General features: G+C 32.6%; 2 protein-coding genes across 3 annotated transcripts in view; one reads left to right on the top strand and one right to left on the bottom strand.

Annotated features, from left to right (window-relative positions):
* Nucleotides 1–25,787, top strand: part of LOC114334782 (probable nucleoporin Nup54) — a 227,497-nt gene that overhangs the window by 119,891 nt on the left and 81,819 nt on the right. The window lies entirely within an intron of this gene.
* LOC114334781 (uncharacterized) overlaps nucleotides 1–25,787 on the bottom strand; it is a 106,656-nt gene that overhangs the window by 12,912 nt on the left and 67,957 nt on the right. The window contains exon 1 of one of the 2 annotated variants that reach the window (XM_028284876.2): nucleotides 23,245–23,537. The exons of the other annotated variant lie outside the window; for it this stretch is intronic. Within the exon in view, the coding sequence (XP_028140677.2) occupies nucleotides 23,245–23,256 (12 nt within the window). The 5' untranslated portion in view covers nucleotides 23,257–23,537. Of the gene's footprint in view, nucleotides 1–23,244; nucleotides 23,538–25,787 lie in introns of those variants that run through there. 2 annotated transcript variants of the gene reach the window in all.

Below are 25,787 nucleotides of genomic sequence, written 5' to 3'. Positions count from 1 at the left end.
ATTAGATTATGAATTTTCTTGGGATGAAAACATCTCTGATTGGCTATTAAAAAACAAGAAAAGCATGTTAAAAAAGTATATGGATATGCTTCATCAAGAAGACATTCAAGCAGTCTCCATGTCAACATTCTCAACTATTTACAAACATTTATCCGTAGATACCTCAGTACAGAAATATCTGGAATTTCAAATTCCCATAAAATACATTCGTGCCATGGCGCAACTTCGAACATCTAATCGCCATGTGTTAAAATTTACCTATAATGGTATAACATATCATATACGACCATCTGAAATCTGTACTATTTGTAACACAAACAAGTTGGAAACTCTTGAACATTTACTGTTTGAATGTCCCATTTACAGTTCAATGAAACCGGTTAATATGGCCCCCCTTAATAATTGCACCGACCTTATTGGTTGTCTTAATAATGTAACTATAATATCCCTGAAAGCAATTTCAATATATATTTGGAATATCATAAAACTTAGATCTTTTGTTTTAAATGAATAAGCTTCAGTTTCTCCTTCATTGGTGTTTATTTAAGAAAACAAGTCTCCATTTCAGTTAGTTTTAGCGATTAACTTTTGTTTAAATTTGTTAATAGTTACTTATGTTCTAGACTAGTTGTTAGTTATATTCTGTACTTCAGTTTCTCCTTCATTGGTGTTTATTAAAAAAACCAAGTTCTCCATTTCAGTTAGTGATAGCGCTTAACTTTTGTTTAAATTTGTTAATAGTTATTTATGTTCTAGACTAGTTGTTAGTTATATTCTGTACTTACTAAACTCATTGTTATAAAACTGTAGTTTTTAAAAACAATAAATGTCTATCTATCTATCTATCACATCGTAATGCACAGCGGAATATGTTTTTGAATCGCAGAGTAATTTACAAAAGAAAAGGGAACACCTGTTGAACGTCTCTCACTACGCTCAAGCTGCTGCAAAGCGAGTCGAAGGTAGGGATATTAAACATTCTGTATATCGGGTAATTTTCCTACGGTCAAACTGAAATTTTCAGAGAGTATTCTTGAAACTGTGTACTTTCATATAAAATAATAAAAGCAATCGAAAATTTCAAAATTTTCAAACCATACCTACTCTTCTTCCTATACCACATTCGCACTTATTTAAGCATAGTATTTCCTCTAAATATGTATGTGTATATATTTAATTATTTTTATTTTATCTATGAACTTATTACTTTTTTCACTAATTTCTTCTGAAGCTATTTCCTTGTTGCGTCTTATGCAATTTACTATTTTATTTTAGAATAAGCCACAATTTAAGTTTGAAATTAAATTTATTTGACGTTTCGATATCCACTTCAGAAATCGTTATCAAAATACAAAACATTAATAGAGTAAGTATTTATTTATTAATGTTTTGTCAAATAAATTTAACTTCAAACTTAAATTGTGATAATCTGTGAGTGTGAAAATGATATATCTTCAAAATCTTTTTGATTTTAATTAATTAATTATTTAATGATTTTAATGAGGAAAATAATTGGACCAATTTTTTCTTTTTTATATGATCAATGAATAGTTTGAGTTTCATTATAAAAGTTGCATTTTCCGTTCAAAACTTATAAATTTAGCAAATTTGTAGCAGTGTTTAATTTCTAAAAATATAGTAATTTCCTCCACTAATTCATATTAAGAACATTTTCTAAACTTAACCATCGAATATGATTGTCGATTGTGCTATAAGACATCAGTATGTTCTGTTTCTAACTCTTCTCCAAAAAATGCTGTGAATGCACGATGATTTAAACCTATTGAACTAAAAAAATTAACAATATTTCCTATAATTGAAATGACGAATTGAAATGTCTAATTGCAATAATAAATCAGGTTCTGGAAACTGTTGAACGTAATCTTTAAGTATTCTCAACATTACAATATTTGCTCCTCTTAAATTTGGTGCTCCGTCAGTTGTTACACTTACACAGTTCCTGACTACTTCGAAAATATCATTTCCATTTGTTGAAATTCATGGATTTCATTGAGAAAGTCGATACATCCTTGTGCCAAAAAGCCAAATAATTGCCCGCGTTATTTTGAAAATTTGCGGAAAAATCACCCGCTGCGAAAGTGTTAATTAATAGCTGCACTATATTTAATTGTCATCATCATGGCATCTACAACACTCCTAACGCAGTGATTGCCGCTCTCTTTGGGCTCTTCCGATTCATTTGTCGGGTGAATCAGTCCGCATTAACATTTTGATTTGTGGTTAATAATTGGATAATAATTGTTTGTGTGACTTGGCATCTTCTATATTTTTCTCCATTCGTTCCTGTTTTTGCTTGTGGTTGCCTATTCACTAACTCCCATCTTCTTAAGGTCCTCGACTATCTGGTTCTCCCATCTGGTTTTTGGTCTTCCTCGTGGTCTGCCTGATACAGGTCTCCATTTGGTAATTTTTGTCCATATATTACTTTCTATATGTCCCATTCATCCGAGTCTCTATGCCTTGATAAATCTGACGATGTCTTCTCCTTTCAAAGGTTCTCTTACTTCGTGGTTCATAAGTTTTCTAAATTCATTATTACCTAAGTTCAGTGGGTCTGCTATCCTCAGAATTATTTTCCTTTCTAGGATCCTGAGTCTTCCTTCCTCTTTCTGTGTCAGACACATTATTTCAGCACCATATGTGATTAGGTACTGGTCAACTGGTCTTCTTCTTCTTATGGTGCCTATCCGTTACGGATGTTGGACACTAACATGGCTATTCTGACTTTGTTGACTGCTGCCCTGAAAAGTCCGGTAGTGGTTAAGTTAAACCATTTTCGCAGGTTATGCAGCCAGGATATTCTTCTTCGTCCTGGACCTCTTTTCCCATGCACTTTACCTTGAAGTATGGTCCGAAGTAGGTCATATCGTTGTTCATTGCGCATTACATGGCCCAGGTATTCCAGTTTGCGACGTTTTATGGTTACGACTAGTTCGCGCTCTTTACCCATTCTATGTAGAACTTCTTCGTTGGTAACTCTGTCTATCCAGGAAATCCTCAAAATGCGTCTATAGCACCACATCTCAAATGCTTCGAGTCTCTTCAGTGATGCTTCAGTTAAGGTCCATGACTCCACGCCATATAAAAGAACGGAGAATAAGTAGCACTTTAGTAAACGAATTTTTATTTCCAATTTTATATCGTGGCTGTTAAAGATTTTTCTCATTTTGACGAAGGCTGATCTTGCCTTCTCGATCCTTATCTTAATTTCAACTGGTCTAATTGCTGAATTTAACTATCAATATTAGCAATAATTAAAAAAAATCTTTAAATGAAAATAATTAACTTTTTTCCGCGGGCCCCAAAAATATGTCTACAGGGCCGCATGCGGCCCGCGGGCCGCACTTTGCCCAGCCCTGTAGAGGTAGACTAAGAGCCCTAGTAATTTCATTATTTTTCATTTCCAGAGATACCAGGATACGTTCCGGTATCTCTGAACACCAGTACTGATGGCAGTACTTTTTTAACTCTGTCTAGTGGCACGCTTCCCACAGGTGGCACTGCGAAGTCTTAAAAGTGCCACACGAATACTCGATAGAAAAAATTATACTGTCACTGACTAACGCAGAATAGCAATTAGAAATGACTAAAAACTACTTTTCTGAAAATGAAGTTATTTCTATATCTATAAAAAGTGCGAAACGATCATCGGACACGATCAGTGTGGATTCAGAGCCGGCATGGGAACTAGTGTTGCCCAAAATGGGTCTTGGTCTGGCAGTCTTGGTCTTGTTTTTGCATTTTCCCAAGACCAAGACCTTTTCATATTGCATTAAAAGTTTAGTCAAACATTCCGTATAATGCAAAAAAATTTTTAAGACGATTCGTCGATTAGTTTAAATTTTATTCAATTTGTTTATCGCAAATGTTATTCGCAATGTTATTGTTCAGAAAATAATAATGATATAGCAATTCTGTGGAAATCACGTGTAAGAAGAATAGTTATATTTTTAAAGTATTGAAAAAAATCGTTAAAAAGTCGTTTTTGTCACCCCGAAAACAGTTTGGTAAAATAGAGTCATTTTTGGCTTATAAACAATTTGAATAGCTTTGTTAATATTGACTATAGAGTAAATCTACTTTAGGATTTCAAAAGCTGGTATTTTTACACGAATTTTCAGAAAAAAACTTTTTGCCTAGGATAGTTAGGGTCAAAGTTAGCCACCTTTATTATTTAATTCACAGTTTCTTCTATATACATCAAATTCTCCTGTAACAGTGTTAGTTACCATACTACTCCGAAACGGCTTGGCCGATTTTTATAAAATTTTACACATATATCTTATAGGAGAGAGAATAGGTTTTAATCTATTTTTTATACCCATAAGTTATAAGGGGGGTTGCCCATTTTTTAAAATTTTTTTGGACAAAATTATCTACCTTAATTTTATATGATGTATCTCTTCTATCACCAACCCCTATTTGTTAATAGCCATCCATATATTTACATCTATAAAATTCTCCTGGCACAGTGTTGGTTTCCATACTCCTCCGAGACCGCTTAACCGATTTTTATGAAATTATATATGTATGTATATTTGGTAGGTTTTAGGATCGGTCGTAATCTATTTTTCATATCCCTGAGTGATAAGCGGAGTTCCCCCTAACATTTTGTAATGTTAGGTGGGGATGTGCGTACATAACGTACTCTGTAAGACCATGAGTACATACAAATTAAAAAAATTATGATCAAAATCCATTAACAAGCTCCGGCGATATTAATCGTAGCATATGTTTGAAAAGTCAGTTTCATTTTTTGAGTGCATGGATTTTAATAATTCCCCTCTACCGATCACGAATCCGTTCCGTTAGGACGCCATTTTTAAAACTTTATTAACCACTCTATTGAGGTTCAAAGCTTACTCAAACTTTTACACATAAACTATATACTTTTAACTTCAAAATGGCTCTAGTTAGGTTGCTTAATTGTTATAAACAAAGTAGCCGTCAATGAAATAAAAAAGTGGCTAACCTTGACCGTAATTAACCTAGGCAAAAAGTTTGTTTTTGAAAATTCGTATAAAAATACCAACTTTTCAAATCCCATTGTAGTTTTAGCCTACAGTCAATATTAACAAAGTTATTCAAATTGTTTATAAGTCAAAAATGACTCTGTTTTAGTAAAATATTTTCGGAGTGATAAAAATGACTTTTTAATGATTTTTTTAAATGCGTTGAAAATATGACTATTTTTCTTTCATGTTGTTTCCACAGAATTGCTATGTTATTATTATTTTCTGAACAATAACATTGCAAAAAAAAGCTCTTTGGGATAAACAAATTGAATAAACTTTAAATTAATTGACGAATCGTCTTAAATTTTTTTTGTGCATTGTGTGGACTGTTTAACTCAAATTTTCTTGCAATATGAAAGTCTTAAATTCATTTTCGCAAATTTTTTATTTTCGAAATTTTAGTTTTATTTTGCAATATCCGAAGAAATAAATGATCGGACCAAAATTAAAAAAGCGCTATTTTAAACCTTGGATCATTGACTAAAAAAAATATTAAAAATAAGATATTTAATTACCCTATTTTTACCTGTAGCGATTTAAACGAAAAAACTCCCATTTTTGACCCTTATTTGTTATTAACTAAATTTCTCGTCCGAACTGTGACGGGCATTTTTGTATTTATAATGTATTAGGTATATAGTATATAGAACCCAAAAAACCCATTTGCAACCTGACTGCCCAAGTGTGTCGAACATGGTATATTTTTGTCTTATTTCCCTGGCGTAAATTGGATGCAAGAAGTTCAAGATAGAGTGAGCTGGAAAATTTTACGGGAGGCCTACGTTCAGCAGTGGACAAATATAAACTAATTGATGATGATCATGAATGAATGAAAGATGTACAATAAGTTAATTGACTATAGCACTGCCTGTGTACAATAGACGGATTCGCAAATAAGCTGTTTTACATCGAAACACAGAAGCTGACGTTATTCTGTGGAAATTAAAAAAAATTGTTTTATCGTTCGTTTAAAGTTTTCTCGATGTGCTTTCTCAAAAGAGGGTTTGAGAGCAGTATTGATATTAAAGTGTTATATAAGGTGTAGGTATGTTATGACTTGTAACTGTAAATGCACAGCCTGTGTGATGCTGTGTTATTTACTTTAAAAATGTAAAATATGTATTGATAATATGTATTCTGTTTCAATATACGAACATGACTAATATTGTTATCGCACTGCCCAGGTTTTATTACTGTAGTAGTGGCAGACATTAAACATATTTCAATTAATTAAATATTGTTTTGTTTTATTGCTTATCAATAATTGTATTCAAAGTGAGTGACTATTCATGTGAAATGAAAAAAGAGAGGTAAGGGGTGAGAACATTCTGAACGAATCGTTTGATAGAAATAATACTTCTTCTTTTTGTATAGACATGACTCTGTCTGTTTTTTCAATGTACCTTCAGTAAGTTGTCATTCCATCTTTTTTGTGGTCTTCCCACTGATCGTCTTCCTATTGAAGAATCGTCTCTCGCTGTCCTTACTACTCTGTTTTTGTTGTCATTCGGCTTATGTGGTCATTTCATTCTACTCTTCTGTTTCTTACCGAGTTATTAATGTTATTAATGTGGCATCTCCGTCGTATATCTGTACTTCTAGCTCTGTCCCATAATCGATTTTTCAAAGAGTTTTCATCTCCGCTGTTTCGAGCAATTTTTTATCCTCTCAGTATTAAGTCGTGTTTCTGCCGCGTATGTCATTATTGATCTGGGGCCTGATTCTAATTCATTTCGAGGTCACAATATAATTTCGACTCCGCCATGATGGTCGCAATTTATAGCGATTCTTATTCATTTCGATATTAGTTACAACTGGGGATATTAACGTTATCATTTTGACACTGCTCAAAATTTGGGTTGGCGCTCCGGTTTATTGGATTTATTGGCTACGCAACCACCGCAACATTTGTTGATAGTCTGGGAAAATTGTCGATAAAATGCCATTTTTGGGAAACGTTATTTACCAGCTATTTTATTGCTAAAATCGAATCTTAAGATTGCATATATTAGTAATATAGGGTATGACAAGTCCGCAGAAAGTGTGTTATTTTATTTTTAAACAAATTAGCACTCCTTAATCTTCTTTTTTTTAATTAGTGCTCTGTAACTCCTAAGATTTTTCCTTTAAACCAAAAACACTCAAATAAAAATTCACCGTAATTTAGTTGTGCACAAAGTTATTTTTTTGCCGATTTCCTTGAACAAAAATTTTACTCGAAAAATCCGAGTTTTCCCAAAAAAAATCTGTAATTCTCAATTAAAATTTTAGGGAAGTAATTATTTATCAATAATTAAATAAATTGAAGACATGAAAGATTTTTTATAGTAGATTATATATCAGGAGGTCGGCGACAATCTAACCAATAGTTTAACAATAATTAAAATGCTAATTAAAAAATTTTGGTCGAAATAATAACCAGAAAGATTATGATACACCAGAATAACTATGATTTTCGTATAAAAAGCACTATACCTATTCAACGTACTTTACAGAATTGAAATTGGACTATTTGAGCGGTCTCAGGAATGTTATAAAGAAACAATTTTTTGGCTTATAATCAAATGGAACCCTTCAGAAAATATCAAATTAAATTAAATTAAGTTAACGCTGTTTAAAAGGGTACGGCTTCTTCTTAGAAGAAAAAATAATCAAATCGAGTGGTTCTAGGTATAACCGGTCAAATTTGACCGGCAGTTGCGACAGAGTTATAAACAACAGGATGTCAATCTTTGAACCATTACGTTTTTATTCCGGTCCTCTTTGTACATACAAATTTTCATATCTTCAAGACACTCGTAACAAAAAAGATTTATGTCGCGCCAAGTTATTTAATTATTGATAAATAATTACTTACCTAAAATTTTAGTTGAAAATTAAAGATTTTGTTTGGAAAACCCGAATTTTCCGAGGAAAATTTCCGCCGAAGGAAATCGAAAAAAAAATATCTATGTGCAGAATTAAATTACAATGAATTTTTATGTGAGTGTTTTTAGTTTAACGTTAAAATCTTCTGAGTTACAGAGCAATAATTGAAAAAAGATTTCGGAGCGCTAATTTGTTTATAAACAAAATAGCACTCTTTCTGCGGACTTTGCATAGCTATATTACTAATATGTGAAATCTTAAGATTTGATTCCAGCATGTCCAGCAATAAAATAGCTGATACATAATTTTCCTTGTTTTGTACTAATTTTCCCAGATTATTACCTTACATCTTTCATTGAGTTGATAATTCACCTTGTGAACATTCTCAATTATTATATTTCTAATTTAATACTATTCTATCTAATTCCTCCAAAGCCAGCAAATTTACATAAAACCCAGACATATTAATACCTTCTGCTTTAGTTTTCCTTGCAAGAAACAAACAAAACATATCTCCTAAACTAAACATAACCTCGCTTTCGGCCATTCATTCATGTCCGTGTCACAATAATTTCGACTCGAAATTATAATATCAACCACTTTTTTTGAGTCGCAATTAATTTCAAAAAGTCGCTATTTATGACATAATTTCATTAGTTCAACTAAAATCCACAAGGCTCGCACAGTCGCATTTCAACGTCACCATATTGATTGCGACTTGTTTTGAGTCGAAATTTGAATTAGAATCAGGGCACTGATGACTGTTTTGTAAATTCTACGTTTAATTTCTTTTCCGATATTTTTATTTCTCCATATTGTGTCAATCAGTAGTTTTCCGTAGCTAGATAGTGTGATGCCTAGATATTTAAACTTCATCACTTGTTCTATTATTTGACCATCCAGCTCCAATTTACATACAACTTATTGATTTGCTGTTATAACCATACATTTTGTCTTGTTTGGGGAAATTAACATGTTAAATTTTCTGGCGGTTATATTAAATTGGTGCAGAATACGTTGTAAATCATCTTCACTTTGAGAAATTAGTATTGCATCGTCTGCATAGCAGATTATTTTAAGTTGTTTTTCTCCCATTTGGTATCCTTTTTTTGTTCTTACTTTTTTTATTATTTCGTCCATGATCAGGTTGAACAATAAAGGACTCAGGGCATCCCCCTGTCTTACCTCATTGCCAGCTTCAATTGTTAATAATCTATCTTCTACTTTTACTTTTATTATGTTATTCTGTAAGCTGTTTTCGATCGTTTTAATTATTTCTAGAGGTACCTCGTTTGAGTATAACAAATGGATAACTTCCTTTAATTTAGTGATGAGCGAGACTGGTCTTGGTCTTGCGGTCTTGATCTTGGTCTTGCAGCAAGACCAAGACCAAGACCGTCTTTTGGTTGCAAGACCAAGACCAAGCTTGCAAGAACAAGACCAAGACCGAACTTTGCAAGACCACGCAAGACCAAGACCAACCTGCAAGACTCTTGCACTTTTTTGAGAAAAATTGGTTTTTATTATTTAACTTTATTTTTTTAGTTCAATAATATATACAGACATTGTAAGAAACCTTAAACAATATCGAATTTTTAAAATACATAATATTTTGGTTATATTTTTAAGTCGTTTTGATTAAGTCAAACGGTTTGCATTTTCTCAACCTTCAAAGTGTCCAGAAGGCAAGTTTTCAAACGGCGACAGTTCAAGGAAAATTTAAATTACTTGTAAGACAAAAAAATGTAATTATAGATAGGGTAATCCATTAAAAAAAATGCAATTAAAAACGGTTTTTATGTACCAGTAGTTTTCGCTTTTTTGTCTAATAAAAATACTGACACTTATTTCAATTCTTTTCGCATAATCGAGGAAAAATGTAGGTCGTTAAATTTAAAATGAATACAAAAAATATCATAATAGATTTTGAAAAGGGATTCACAATGCTGTGAAAGCATTGTGGCCTGAATAAAAAATAACTGGTTGTCGATTGTAATGTGTCAAGCTTGTTATCGCAAAATCCAAAGCTTAGGTTCAGTTTCTGAATATAATGACAAAAATTCCGATACTGGAAAATTTTTAAAATTATTTTTTGGATTAATTTTTTACAATCAACGAAAGTTGGAAGTTTAATTATTTGTGAAAATCCCGGATGACAAACGTGTAAAGAATTTTACTGATTTCATAGTTGAAAACTATTTGGAAGAATCTAGGTTTTCCCCAAAAAGGGCCAGTAGTACAAATAGTATGTGCCGCACTTGAAATGCATGCGCATCATTTCAGTGTGTTTTAAATTCTAGTTTTTACTACCCACATCCGAATATTTTCAACTTTTTAAATGTCGTAATGGGTATTCAACCCAAAAATATGTGAAAATAAAAAGTGCGAATAACTCGTGTTACGAGAGCAATGTAGTTTAAATAAAATTAAAGAACTGCAAGATAACAAATTACAGAATTAAGTGTTTATAACTCCCCATTAGTTTTAGTTATTATGTTATAGTATTAGGTCTATAAATAGGTATGGTAAATATGTACGTATTTACTAAAAAGTATGTTTTAGTTAGTTTATAAAAAAAGTTAATTATATTAAATAATGATTAAATAGAGTAAAAATATTTGATTTTTGTATTCTCTTAAAAAAATTTAATTTATGTTCTTAAATTTGACCCTCGTAGGACAAATACTACAGTGTTCGAGTGAAAGGAGCAGATCATTATCTGTTAACAACTATAAACCGTTTATCCCTTTTCGTAAAATCCGTGAATTGAAGGTCCCCGACCATTTGTGGCACCTTTAAGAAGCTCTTTTTCTTTAACATTTTATTAAAATACAGGGGCAATAAACAATAATCCAGACTCAAGACGTGGTCTGAAGGCAGGCGGCAGGTATCGACAGCATGCAAAACACAACGTGACACAACCGAAGGCCGGCAATTGCAACAAGGGTTGTAAATGCAGGTTTTTCCTACTGATAAACATTACCATTATAAAAATATACTCTTATCTCTTTATATAGAGAGAAATAATTAGATCATTAGATGAATGTATAATGTTAAAATTGGTATCCGTTTGAAACTACATTCTACATTCTGTTAAAATTTTAAAGCAAAAAATATAGTTTCATTCTCCACATCTTTATTTATTTCAATGTACATTTTATTCGAAATTGTTTGGTTCAAATTATTACTACCAAAAAAGCAAAACCAGCAAGACCAAGACCAAGAACAAGACCGGCTAGTGCAAGACCAAGACCAAGACTAAGACTGCCTTTTAGCACCAAGACCAAGACCAAGCTTGCAAGAACAAGACCAAGACCAAGACTAGCCTGATCTTGGTCTTGTTCTTGTTTTGCTCATCACTACTTTAATTTAACCTAGCCAAATACTTTCTTAAGGTCCACGAAACATAAATATGCCTGTTTGTTGTATTCTAAGGCAGGCCGCACATCAAAGAAACATGAAACGTAGATTACGTTTCATGGAAATAAACCACTGCTAAACAAATATATGTCCGGCCATTTATGAAACTCTCCGAAAATAAAAATGTGTCATGAGCATGAATCACACTCGTTTCATTGGTAGGCGGACTTTGAGATTTGTTTAGCAGTGTTTTCTTTTCATGAAACATGTTTTTCGTTTCATATTTCATGTTTTTCGTTTCATGTTTCTTTGGTGTGCGGCTTGGCTAATGATTTCTCTTGAACTTGCCTCATTATAAATATAGCGTCGGTGCGTGATCTTCCCTATCTTCCTTGTTGTTCTTCTGCTAATGTTATAATTTCATTCAGTTTGTTATCACTTTGGTCGTTAATTTTAATGTTGTGTTTAATAAATTAATTCCTCTGTAATTCTCCGGGTCCGATTTTTCTCCTTTTTTGAAGCGAGGTGTTAGGATGCTTGATCTCAATTCTTGTGGTATTCTGTTTTGTTCTATTATTTTTTGGATTAGTTTTAATAGTTGTTTAGTCAGATCTTGTCCTCCATACTTTAGAAGTTTACCTCTCCCCCCACGATGTTTATTTCTTCGTTTGCTGTAATTTCAGTGCTTGGTGGTTCATTATCGTCGCCTTTAGCAGTTCCCTGTTTATATGCCTTCTTATGTGTCCAGGAATTATGCACGAATTAAATATTCTCATTTTTCAAAATATTTTGCTTAAAATACATAATATATAAAAATATTTAGCAATATATTGATGTTATGAACTACTATTATCTATTGTCTCTTGAAGACGTCTAAACATTTCCTCTATTACATAATACATTCGATCATATCACAATCCAGCTGTTCTTTTAACTTAATAATTAATAGCGGGACGTAAGTTTGTTTTTACTTAATATACTTAATCATGTTGTTGTTTCTTTCATTTTTTTATTTTTTGCTAATTAGTTTTATTCATATTTTTTTCCTGATATTTTCTATTTATATGATTAAAATAGCTCGTCAGTTTTTAATATAGAACTAATAAAATTAATAATGAATATTTATAAAGATTATTTCATTCATAGAAGATTCTGACCAATAGAAAGCTACAGAAATAAAAATTAAAATGATTATTTTTTAATGATTTTAACTTCCAATCGTATAGTAAGATTTTTGATTACGTGTTTAATTCTGTCCAATCAGATTATTATTATACTGGGAATAATCTACTATAGATTATTCCCAGTATAATAATAATCTGATTGGACAGAGTTTTGAGAACTGTTACATTTGACTTGCATACTATCCGTTCACTTTGACAAGTTGAAAAATGTGTGTCACATTAATTGGAACCAATGTCACTGTTGACTGTTTTTATATAATGACTTGAATTTTATATGTAATTATTAAAAAATAATCTTACGAATATCACACGACAGTAAGAATAAATATATGGTGGTACTCCACCATCAGGAACGTCCCATGTTGGTTGGGGGTAGTTACCCCCTATGATAGGGGTTGATGAAGTAAACACTAGTCGCTGTAAACGTATTTATTTACCAACTCTAAGTATAACAGTAAAGAGTTGGTGTGCTTACGGTATAACCATTTGAACGAATGATAATTGATAACAGGTCGAATTAGAATGAATCACGCTTCTTCTGCTGGATGTATAAGTAAAGTGTAAGGTGTTGTTGTTTTGAATGCTGATACAGCGTGGCCGTGAATTACAATAATATTGACTAGCTGACCAAGCGTTATTGCCGATTAGTGTACTTGTGTTGAGAAATCTGTGTCACCTACTTAATTGAAAACAAACGTGGTGTTTGTTTTTCTAGGACATTTAAAAATTAAATGACTATGTGTTGCTCTTATTTTTGGATGCTTATAATCCTGATACAAATAAGACAATAATGCTTCATTTTTTCTCAAATTTGTTGTCATTTTGCAATAGCCACTTGAGCCCTGCGGACTCTCGTGTTTATTGCCAGACAACAAATTTTCGAAAAACTGTCGCATTATTTTCAATTTATTCTAACTCTCTTGTGATATTATACCCGATAATTTTTGATAATATCCCGTCGTCAAGCATTACGCCAGATGCCCTTCGTTACTATGCAAAAATTAACACTCACTGACATTAATGACAATTAAAGTTTTACAACTTGTCACAGAGAACACCAAGAAACACGTTTAGCAAATATTCAGGTGAAGATATCAATAAAATATTAGTTGAAAGTTGTTTAAAAAGACAGTTTTATTCATGAAATAATCTCAGCGAATTACCCTCGATCTCTAAAATTATTATCGACTTGTTGCCCTCGTGCCACTTTGACATAATTTCTTTCCTCTTCGTGTCGTAAAATTAAAACTGTAAAAGTGTCATTTGTGTAAAAACTGGATAATTTTAGAGCTCTCGTGCAATTACTACTGATTATTTCATTCATAGGAGATTCTGACCAATAGAAAGCTACAGAAATAAAAATTAAACTGATAATTTTTGATAATATCCCGTCGTCAAGTATATTACGTCAGGTGCCCTTCGTTACTACGAAAAATACATTCGGTGATATTAATGACAATTAATGTTTTAAAAATTATAAAAGTGGTGACTTTCAACCGTCAAATATTTATAACAATTGTGTGTTTAATTGTACTAATTTGTACTTACATAAATAAATTACAATAAAATTTTGGTTTTGAACAGTTTTATTCATGAAATAATCGCAACAAATTGCACTCGATCTCTAAAATTATTATCGACTTGTTGTCCTCGTGCCACTTTGACATAATTTCTCCCCCCTTCGGGTCGTGAAATTATAACTGTCAAAGTGTCACTCGGGAAAAAATCGATAATTTTAGAGCTCTTGTGCAATTACTACTGATAATTTAACGGTGATCCGGAATTGGAAGGAGGAGAAAATGGACAAATAAACCTGGTAATATGCTATAGAAATTGCGCTACAATGAGAGGGAAGTAAATATGATTATCAAGAGTCAGAAGAGACTTTGATCCAGTATAACTTCTTCTTCAGCCTGTTTGAACCCACTGCTAGACTGTACGGTAGTAGTCCAGAGCAATAAGGATTTTCTCAGGACACTCAAATATCCAGGTAGCTGACTACTTTTTTAGTTATTGTAGATCTATAGGAAGAAAACCTACGTGTTTTCTGCCTAGAGTTCGCGTCCGTTTTTTAATTATTAACAATTTAGTGCAAAAAACGCGATTTTTTCGATTTTTTGCATCCCATTCAAAAGCTAAATAGTTGACATAAAATTACAAAATGTAATTTGTTAGAACATTGAAAAACCTTCAAAATGCCGATTTTTGAAAGTTAAAAAGTTAATTTGTTGCTTCGCAAACTGCAAGATAAGTGAAAATCGTTATTTGTTAATAACTTTCACTAAAACTAACTTAGAACTTTAGTGTTTCACCCAAAGTTCGGTATTGGGGTACTTAACAAACCCTCAGAATTTGAGACCGATTCATTAATTAGTTTAAAAGTTATTCTATTTGTTTATCCCAGAGACCTTTATTTTGCAATAACATAAGACAGAAAATAATGAATAAAGGGCAATTCTGGGTATGTCAAATAAAGAAGAAGAGTAATAGTAATCGTCAATGGACCTCTAAATTAGAAAAAACCTCGGAGTACTACCATTTAAATGGGTGCGTTTTTGAGAAATGGGTGAATTAGTCCCTAGGCATAGGGTGAATTAGGGTGCGTGCTATGCACTTTTGGTACAAGGACGTCTACAGGAAAATTGTTCCAGGTTAAATTTACTATCGAAATATTACATTTTAAAGTCAAAAATATTTTTATTTACAAAAATATATTCAAAAGAAAAGCAAAAAAACAACACGAAAGAAAGCAATTTTGTTTTGTGCCCCATAACTTTTTTCCACAGGGATATAGGTATAGACATTGCTTCAGCAAAAAATAACCTACATTCTTTCACTTTAAAATGACGTTTAGTAGAAGTCTCTAGGATTTATATTTTCCGAAACAGGATTTTTCAAAATTCGGCGCTCACAGCATTTTTGGGCCATTTTCCCCATTATTTCGCAAACATTGTTCTGTAACTTTTTTTTTACGCATCTATAGGTATATGCAATGGTACATTTATTAGAAAGATGAGTTAATTACCTTTAAACTTTAAATGGTCTATTGTATAAGGTTGCTTGACTATTTTGAAGCAAGTTCTGCTTTTTCAAGGTTTTATACTTTTAATGATTTTTGATATTTTTTATGATTATTTTTTAAATTTCTCATTATGACTTTTTTTCTTGTACATTTAGGGATATTGGTGGGGCAATATGATGAATTGTCAACATAACCTTATGCTTATAGTGCCTAAACGACTTAACATACAGGACCGTGTGATATGATATTTAGTTCAGTTTTATGCTTAAAATGTAGCACTGATGGTAACCGATAAAATTGAACTTTAACAATTTTACTTCGCATTCTTCATTCTTCTCTTCAATACACAACAGAAATGAGGCATATTATCTTTTTAAATTAATTCTTCCAGTGAAAATGTTAAATTAATCCTTGTACAAAACAAAATTACAAACAAACGTAACTAAAATGATCTAAAACATATTATGGTAGGGGAGCAAAGTATGCTAAATGTGCAGTCACTCGAGCGCTTTGGGGACCTATTGGGTTGTGATTATTAGGTCCTAAAACCAAAAAAAGTTAAGTAAATTTTTCCATTTTAGCGGGCGCTTGCCATTTTTTAATTTAATTTTCCATTTCCATTAGTCGTTTTTTCCGAATATAGCGCTATCTATCCATAATTCGAAAAAATGTTTCGAATAAAAGTTGCTTATTTTTATGCAGAGAATTCAAATCTGCAATAAAAAATGGGGGCTCCCATTTAAGATTTTAAAGTAACACCCCACCTCACCTCCGTGGGGGATCGTGTTTAGTACCATTCGATATATTTTTCAAAAATATTAAATAAGTGTATTTTGCAGTTTTTCGATCTGATGTTTATTTTGCTAAATATCGCGGGATTTGTATTTAAAATTTAAAATTTACCCCCCACCCCTCTCTGCGAGGGGTCGTGTTTGGTATCTATCGATAGATTTTTGAAAAATATTGAACGCGTAGTCTTTAGTTTTTCGATCTGACGTTTATTTCGCGAAATATTCGCCTTTTTCTTGTGAAATTTTGTGACTCACCAATTCCCTTACGCCCTGCTCAAATCGTCAGATTTTTTAAATATATACTGTTTTGCATGTACTTAACTTACCTTATCTTAATCTGACAATTTCGAGTATTTTTAAGGATTGATTTTTTTTTTCGGGCCCCCCTAAACGAACTCCCCTGTGTTAAGAGCCAATATATGGCAGAGGTACATCTGCAGGGTACCACGTTTCTCCCCATGTGATCATCTGACGCGCTCGAGTAACTGCAAAATTCCCCGCTTGGGCTCCCCTACCATTAAGAACTAACAGAATAACATTGTTATATTTGCCTCCCAGCCGTCATATTGATTTAATTTTGACAGCATGTCGGAATGCCCTATTTACAATGACAAAGAAAAATCAAACATGGCGGCATGCCAAAGGGGAATTAGACAAGAAATGATGATTAACTATTTAGTAATTATTTTTTGCCAATTTTACTAAACTTGGCAAAATTACCGACTAAAATATCTAGAAAGTTGCGTCTGAGTTTAGCGAACAGACTATACTATCGGTCCAATCGTGACGTGCGAGGTATAATATGACGATATTTAGAAGGGGGCTGACCCATGACGTCATGAATATGTCCCTTTTAGGATAAAATTCGACCTCTTTTAGCATTTTCACAAAATCTAATGAATTTTACCATCTTTCGGGGTAGACCCTTTTAAGTGGCCAGCCCTGTAAATAAATACCAACAAAGTTAATAATTTCTGTACAATATTCTTTATAAGATTATTGTAAAAATATTATTGTTGTAAAACAACAGATTTGAAAGGTAAATGAATTTATAGGTCATAAAATTTTCATGGATGTATAATCTTAATCTCAATGCCATTGATAACTAAAAAGAATTGAAAATGTTATTAAAAGTTTAGCTACTAAAAATGTATGTGTATGTGGTATAAGGCGTTATTAAAATTAATTTTATATCCAACTCGAAAGTGTTAAAACATTTTGAGTAATTGGACAAATATTGAAATATATGTAAAATCCTTTTTATATCAAATTCTTAATCAATATGCCTCTATTGGAACCGTGCAAGTTGGGAAAAGCGACACCTGGTTTCATAGCACGGCAACATTTTTCGCACTTTTAATTATATTGGCAGTCATATTGGTCATAGCCCAAAAAAATTATAAGAAGAAAAAGTAATATTAAGGTTATGTTATTAAAAAGTAAACAATTGTATGTAGTAAATAAAATTAATTATTAAAATGCACTACTACAAGCAAAATACAATTAATTAAATTTACTTTTATATAATAATTAAATATCATATCAATACTGTGGAGCAGCATATAATTTTTCTTCTTCATTGACAGTACAATTTGATGATATACGTTAATTTGACAATTTCAATTGACAATGAATTATTTAAGAAAGTTGCAAGATTTCTCCCCTATTCACGCACGATCGTTTCTCGTATTCCCTCCAAGTACTTGCACACGGCGAATACACATCCCTCTTGGTTGAAAAATATCAGGGAGTGGACAGGAATAAAGAAAGCAGAGCAACTATTTAGAATAGCTCAAGACAGATACAGTTTCGCCATGTTAATCGCCAACGTCAAGGGGACTTGATAGGGCACGTTAAGAAGAAGAAACAATTTAGCCAAAACAAAGCAAATAAACTACAATGACCTTCGAATTACATATAGCGAATTTATATTAAGCAGAGGGCAGAAAAAAACTCTAAATCAAAAGAGGGGAGCAACAGGGTTGTATTTTGTTGATGAACAGGGCTCATCGCATACTCTGAAGAAATCATGAAAAGAGCTCTCATGAAAATAAAAAGGAACAAGTTGAAGTAAAGGTCAATGGAACGCCGATTAACAACAATAGTTATGCTAACGACACTATTATATTGGCCAACAGTCTCCAGGATCTTCAGAGACTAATAAACAAGATAGTTGATTATGGAGTAGAACGTGGACCATCAATAAAAGTCAGTAAAACTAAATTTCTGATGATGTCAAAAACCCAAAATAATAAAACCTAATAATTAATGGCAAGACTCTAAAACAAGTAGAAAACTACTACCACTAGTACTATCTTGGTACAATAATAGAGCACACAAAACAATTTCTCCAAACCAATCGAAGTTTGCATGGACAAAGCACGAACAAACTAGAAAATAAAATGAGAAATGTACTGTACAAGAGCCCTAAAATTGAATTTGACAATTAGCCTGTCAAGGTGTTACCTTTTCTCGGCTCTACTCTAAGCAATGGTCTCGTGGACCCTTAATGTAGCGATTACTAAAACAGTGGAAGCATGTTTATAGGAGAATCCTGAAAAAATTAAAGGACAGAACATGCAACAAACAAGGAGCTTAGACCTGAACCAAAAGCGAGTAACAAAAAGAGGCAAAAACACATGTATCGTAGAAAAAAAGGGAGTAGAAGAAATCTGAAAAAAAAAATGAAATGAAACATCTTAGACTAGGTTAGGAAGTCCTCGACGAAATAAAGATAAAAATTAATCGCCACCAAGTGGAAAGCTCAATGGTTATTTACAGAATGCAGGAATAATATAAAGCAAAGACTAAATACAGACATGAATGTCAAACAAGACACAAAAAGTATAGTACAGTTACTAGAGAATAAAAAATAAAGCACATCAATAATAAAAAACGAACACTGCTATACAGCATTTTTATGGTTTTGAAGTAAATAGCGTGTTTTATGAGAGGCCAAAAAACGGAGATGAAAGAACTAATTGTTGATGATTGTCTTTCTTATTGCTTGCCATAATGTATTCGCTTTATACAGTGCGGTGGAATAAGTGTTGTCCCCCCCCTGTTAACTTGTTTATTTTAAGAATATAAGCAAAACGCTCGGACAGGTCGATTTTTAAACTAATCATAGTATATCATAGCATCAACGTTTCGAACTTTACGCGATCCCTCTTCAGGTGACAGGCATAACTTTGATTTTTTTAAATGGTAAAGTACATCATGTGACACCTCTTTTGACAGCTTTTAAAATACTGATTTCAAAAATGTATAATACTTGAATCCTTTTTGAGATCGTAGGCCCAAAATTTCGGTCGAACTCTTTTTAAACACATTTATTTTTTGCGAATTCTGAGAAAACTAATAAGTATTTTTGAAAAATTTAAACGCAGAATGAAAGATTAGATTATTACCGAGGGCTGACAGTCCCTTAGAATAAACAAAAAGTTTCTTTTGAATGATATATTTGAAATTAAAAATCACACTAAATTTTCTCTTTTTTCCACCACTGTGACTTATTAAAATAAACATTATAGGAGTTCTCAGGGACTTTGGACCATCGAGAATACTGTAATATTTGATTCTGCGTTTAAATTTTTCAAAAATATTTATTAGTTTTTTCAGGATTCGAAAAAAATGATTGCATTTAGAAAGAATTCGACCGAAATTTTCGGCCTACGCTCTCAAACAGGATTAAAATATTATACATTTTTGAACTCAGTATTTTAAGAGCTTTTAAATGAGGTGTCACATGATGCACTTTCCCATTTAAAAAAAATCAAAGTTATGGCTGTCACCTGAAGAGGGATCGCGTAAAGTTCGAAACGTTGATGCTATAATATACTATGGTTAGTTTAAAAATCGACCTGTTTGAGCGTTTTGCTTATATTCTTAAAATAAACAAGTTAACAGGGAGGGGGCAACACTTATTCCACCGCACTGTATAGGGTGAGGCAGATAAAGGGCCTATTAGAAATATCTCGAGAACTAAAATAAAGAAAATAATGAAAATTGGAATATAGGGGTTTTGAGGTGTGAACTATTTAATGAAAATATTTTGGTCTCTTTGCTACTTCCGGTTATACCGGCAGTTGATTGTAACTTGGTTTTTTTTAAATGGGACACCCTATATATTTTTACGTTTTTGGATTCTCCTCGATTTTTTATTTCTTAAAATATAAGGTTTTGTAATATTATACAGGGTAGATTAAAAGATATTTACGTTTTTTTATTAATTTCGTAGCAAAATTCACACCCTGTAGAATTGTAGTAGTTTTACATCAAAATCCCTTTATATGTTCAAATGATTTTTAATATGGTCTACTATTGTTACCAATTACTAGTATAGCTAAATTTTGAATTTTAGTATACAGGGTGGGTCGAAACTCGGAATGTGTATTTTCTGAGTTTTCTTAAATGGAACACATTATATTTTAGTATTGTAATGAAATGGTATTTTATGGTACTTTTTAATTTCTTAAGCATTCCCTATACCCAACTGCTTTAATTTGTGCTTAATTGTTAATCGCACCAACAATCTTAACTACGTAGATATTTTGATAGCTCAACCATTATTGGCAATTTTAAGTATCAGTCTCGATTAGTATGTATTTATTTCCGAAAAATTATTTGTGATTGAATATTTTTACGGCCAACCTAATAAAATTTTAGGTATTTTGTGTTGCAATTAATGTTTGGCTTGAATCACCAATAACTCAAAAATTGAAGCAGTTAGTTATAGGGATTGCTTAAGAAATTATAAAGTATCCCAAAATGACATTTCATTGCAATACTAAAATACAGGGTGTTCCATTTAAGAAAACTCAGAAAATACTCATTCTGAGTTTCGACCAACCCTGTATACAAAAGAGGAAAAATTTAACTATACCAATAATTCTTAACATAGTAGACTATATTAAAAATCATTTGAACATAAACAGAGTTTATTATGTCAAACTACTACAATTCTACAGGGTGTGAATTTTGCTACGAACTTAATAAAAAAACGTAATTATCTTTTAACCTACCCCGTATAATATTACAAAAACTTATATTTAAGAAAGAAGAAATCAAGGAGAATCCAAAAATGTAAAAATATACAGGGTGTCCCATTTAAAAAAACGAAGTTACAACCAACTTCCGGTATAACCGGAAGTAGCAAAGAGACCAAAATATTTTCATTAAATAGTTCAAACCTCAAAACCCCTGTATTCCGATTTTCATAATTTTCTTACCTTGAGTTCTCGAGATATTTCTAATGGGCCCTTTATCTGCCTCACCCTGTATATCCTTGTGCTTATCTCTGCATTTTGTCTGTCAATTTCTTCAATTTTCACTCCTAAGTATTCAAATGTTTTCACCTGTTTTATTTCTGTTCATTCAATCTGGCCGTGTATATCCACTCTTACTTGCCATAGCCATCACTTTTGATTTAAATATGGCAAACGAAAAAGTTAATATAAACAACTAGGCAATGAAAAAACATTTGAAAAATTGAAAAATAGAAAAGCTACAGCTAAAGATAAGATATATAAAGATATAATTATAAAAAACACCAAATTGTAGAGTAAAGAATGGAAGACAAACGCATAAGGACTTGACAATGAATGTAGAAAATAATGGAAAAATCGTATAAGTATGAATGAAGGAGAGATAAAGTTACAAAAACTATAGAAGAAAACTAAAGCGCAGAGGAGAAAAATTGAAAATGGAAATAAGGAAATCTTCCAACTTAAAGAAAAAAGTGAAAATATAGTCTTAGATAGACGAGGCATATTATATATCGTCGCTGATTTGCAAAAAGGGGCCAAGCAACATTTTTATATTTTTACTAAGTGGAACTTAGCTCCTTTTTTTACACAACCACTTTAAAAAAATGTTACTTGGCACTAGAAAATTATGAGAATATCTCAACAACAATAAGTAATACACTTGACCCCTTTTGACAGAATAGGTAGAACATTCGTACCTATCATTTTTGCACATAACCCCTCTTTTGAATAAAATGTCATTTGGCACCTTTTTGAAAATCAGCGACGATATGGTGGAAAGTTTCTATGAAACATATCAGAGTCAGGTTATTCCAGAGCTCATCGAAAAGCCAATTCGAAAGGTACAAAATGTATGATCGGATAGTATATATAATAATATATCTGCTATCATGGGAGGACATTCAACCTGCTCTCAAAAATATGAAAAATAATAGAGCTCCAGGAAAAGAAGGTGTAGTTATTGAGACAATTAAACTAGGAGGTCCTCTTTTGTTTCTCACATATCCAAACAGTTTTCAATATAATGCCTTGCATAACGAAAACATCCCAAATAAACGGAAAAATTAAGTTATGATTCTCCTTAAAAAAAAGGAAGTCATTTAGATCTTCAAAGTCTTCAACTTCTATTCGGAAAAGGAAATCATAATACATTAACAATAAAAAAATGTAAAATGGATATATTAAGACATCATAAACATATTGTTACCATATTTTTTAAACACTACGCAGTTTTAAAAAATTTTTTTCTTGGCATTGTCTCAGAATTATAATAAATAATTATCCAAAGTCTCAATGAAGTTCGAGATATCTAGAATTGAAATAGGCACACTAGCACTAAAGGGGTCGAAGTAAGGGAGAAAAATATGGAGACAAGACTGAATAAAAAATAAGAAAAAGTCATCGCTATATTTAATATCGCTGAACAGAATAAAGTTTAAAGAACTTATTAAAATTAAAGCTCCTAAAGAAAGTAGAATGCCAACAACTGAAATATAAATAGGTGGAAATAAAATAAAAAATTGAAACAAACATTTGCCAATGAAGATAATTTTCTCGGAAACAAAAATTTTTTAAGAATGATAATTTATTTTTGTACTCTTATGGCACAAACAAAATTGTCTATTATTTGTTTTTACCAAAGGGTTAGTGAACTGCCTGATTATTCATTTCAAAAGTTTCGCCAAAATCTGCAAAAATATATAGAAGAAAACTTACTTGGAACGCCATTGCTCCTGCACAACTGATAAACCGATGTAGAATGAACTTGCTTGAGGAAAACTTATGTGTGGTAACTCGATACAAATTTTTATGCGTTTTTAACAAAACCTTATGGTAATCGGTTTTTATCGAAACTGAAAATTATGTGTGCACCCGTTTACAGCTACTTGACCTATAATACGTTGTTTGGGCAAACCTTTTCGGTTTTATATAGTTTTCCGAATTTTTGTGCCCGCTCAATAACGATTGCTGTTTTCCAATGAACAAATCGTGGTTTCTTATCAAAAGCGTGTTTTAATTCATCCAAAGAAAATTTATAATTGGCCCAGTATTGAAACATTTACAATAGCCATAAATTGTGTCATGTTTGATAATTGTAGAGGCATCACTCTACTCAATATTGCATATAAAGAATTGTGCAACGTATTGTGCAAAAGATTCCTCCCCTACGCCGAACATAAATATTATAGTGGGAGGATATCAGTGCAGTCCTCATAAATCAACAACGGACCAGATATTTACAGTGAGGCAGATCCTTGAAAAAATCCTCGAGTTCGGCGTCGACATTTACCACATATTCGTGGACTTTAAAGCCGTATACGACTCAGTTCATAGACGTAATCTTCTACTTGCTATGGTAGAATTTCAAATACCGCTTCATCTTATCCAATTAACTGAACGTACACTCACAGGAGCAGAGAACATGGTAGAAATCCAAAACGATTTCTCAAGACCATTCCATTCCAAAAATTGACTAAGACAGGGTGATAGACTATCGTGTGTCTTATTTAACTTGGTATTAGAAAAATAGTTCGAAAGTCCCAGATTAATACGAATGGTACTATCTTTAACAAATCAATACAAATTTTCGAATACGCAGATGACATAGGCGTCATAGGTAGTTCCACATAATCTCTGACTGATTAAAAGACCAAATATATGTGTTGCACTTGGCCAAGCAACGAGACACCTACAAGAATAATAATAATTGATGACCTAGAACTGGAAGGTGTCGACACCTTCATATACCTAGGCTCGCTGCTAACTAAAGATAATGTCAGTGAAGAAATTAAAAGAAGAATAGTGCTAGGTTCGTTGCTAACTAAAGATAACAATGTCAGTGAAGAAATTAAAAGAAGGATAGTGCTCGCCAATAAGTGTTACTATGGCTTAAGAAGACAGATGGCCCCAAAAATACCTAGAAAAATTAAATTGACTGTCTACAAAACACTAATAAGACCAGTGCTAACATATGGTTCAGAAACTTGGTCACTTACACAGAATGACCAAGAACTGCTCAAACATTTTGAGCGAAAAATCCTAATAAGAATATATTGGGGGATAAAAGAAAAAGGTTTGTGGCGCAGGCGTTACAACTTTGAGTTGTATAGAAGTTTTGGAGAACCTGACGTTGTAAAATTCATTAAGGTAACACGCCTCAGATGGATAGGGGATGTAATCAGGCGAGAGGAAGATGGCATAGTCAGAAATGTTTTTGGCCGAAGGGGGCCAAATAGGACAACAAGCAAGAAGAAGACCGAGACTTAGTTCTCGGTCCGAGACTTGACGGTTGGACCGAGACAAGACAACTTGGAGAATGATTTAAAATCTATTGGAATTAGAGCATGGAGAAGAGTTGCCAGAGACAGGGGCAAATGGAGGATTGTTCTGAAGAAGGCTTTGGCTCATAAAGTGCTGTAACGCCACTAATGATCATGATGACGTGTCATGTTCAGCGAGATTCGATGTTGAATTATTTATTTCTCCTCTTCATGTGCCTCGTTGGCGATGATCATGGCGCATTTTCTGCAGTTCTGCAGCGTTCTATTGTTGTTTTTCCACTCCACTGCTTTAAATGTTTCAACTTCAACTTTTTTTTGGTTTGAGGTGGAACGCTCTTAGCAGACTAGGGAAGATGTCGCTAGTACTGCTGGACTCAGACAGGAGAGGAGAACACGCTAGGGCCCACAGACCAGAGTAGGTCCATGCGTCCCGCGTGCCCCCATAACCAGCCGCCTACCAACTAAAACCACCCCCCTTTTTCTACCCGGAATATCCCTGGACGTGTTCATTAGTGAACGATACATGGGGATATCCCGCGCAGTCTATGTAAGTAGGGATAAAGGAGGAGGGCTAAATGTTTCAACCTGGACGTGCGTCGTCTCCTTGTTCCCCTTTTTCTTTCCATTTTTCCTTGTATAACCAATCGCATCAACTCATATTTTTCATTTCATACTATGTGGCCAAAGTAACTATTTTTCTTTCCTTCATACTTTTGAGAACCTATTTCTTTTTCTTTTTTTATCTTTCTTAATGTTTTCGTGTTTGTTACGTGTTGTGTCCATGATATTTTCCACATTCTTCGATAACACCACATCTGGCAAGTCTTTTTAAAATCTTTTTATATACTTGGCTTGGTTGGTGTCACGGACTCCGCAAATTTTGTAATCCATTTTAAAAATAGTTCTAGGCTACCTAGACACCTGAAATTTTCAGGATAGCTTAGAACTAGCTAACAATGCAATATTTAAGTGCTATTA

Source organism: Diabrotica virgifera, chromosome 6 (assembly GCF_917563875.1).
Source record: "Diabrotica virgifera virgifera chromosome 6, PGI_DIABVI_V3a".
In the NCBI taxonomy this organism is placed as follows: Eukaryota; Metazoa; Arthropoda; class Insecta; order Coleoptera; family Chrysomelidae; genus Diabrotica; species Diabrotica virgifera.
The sequence above is the reverse complement of the archived record's forward strand: the minus strand, read 5'-3'. Positions and strand labels throughout refer to the sequence as shown.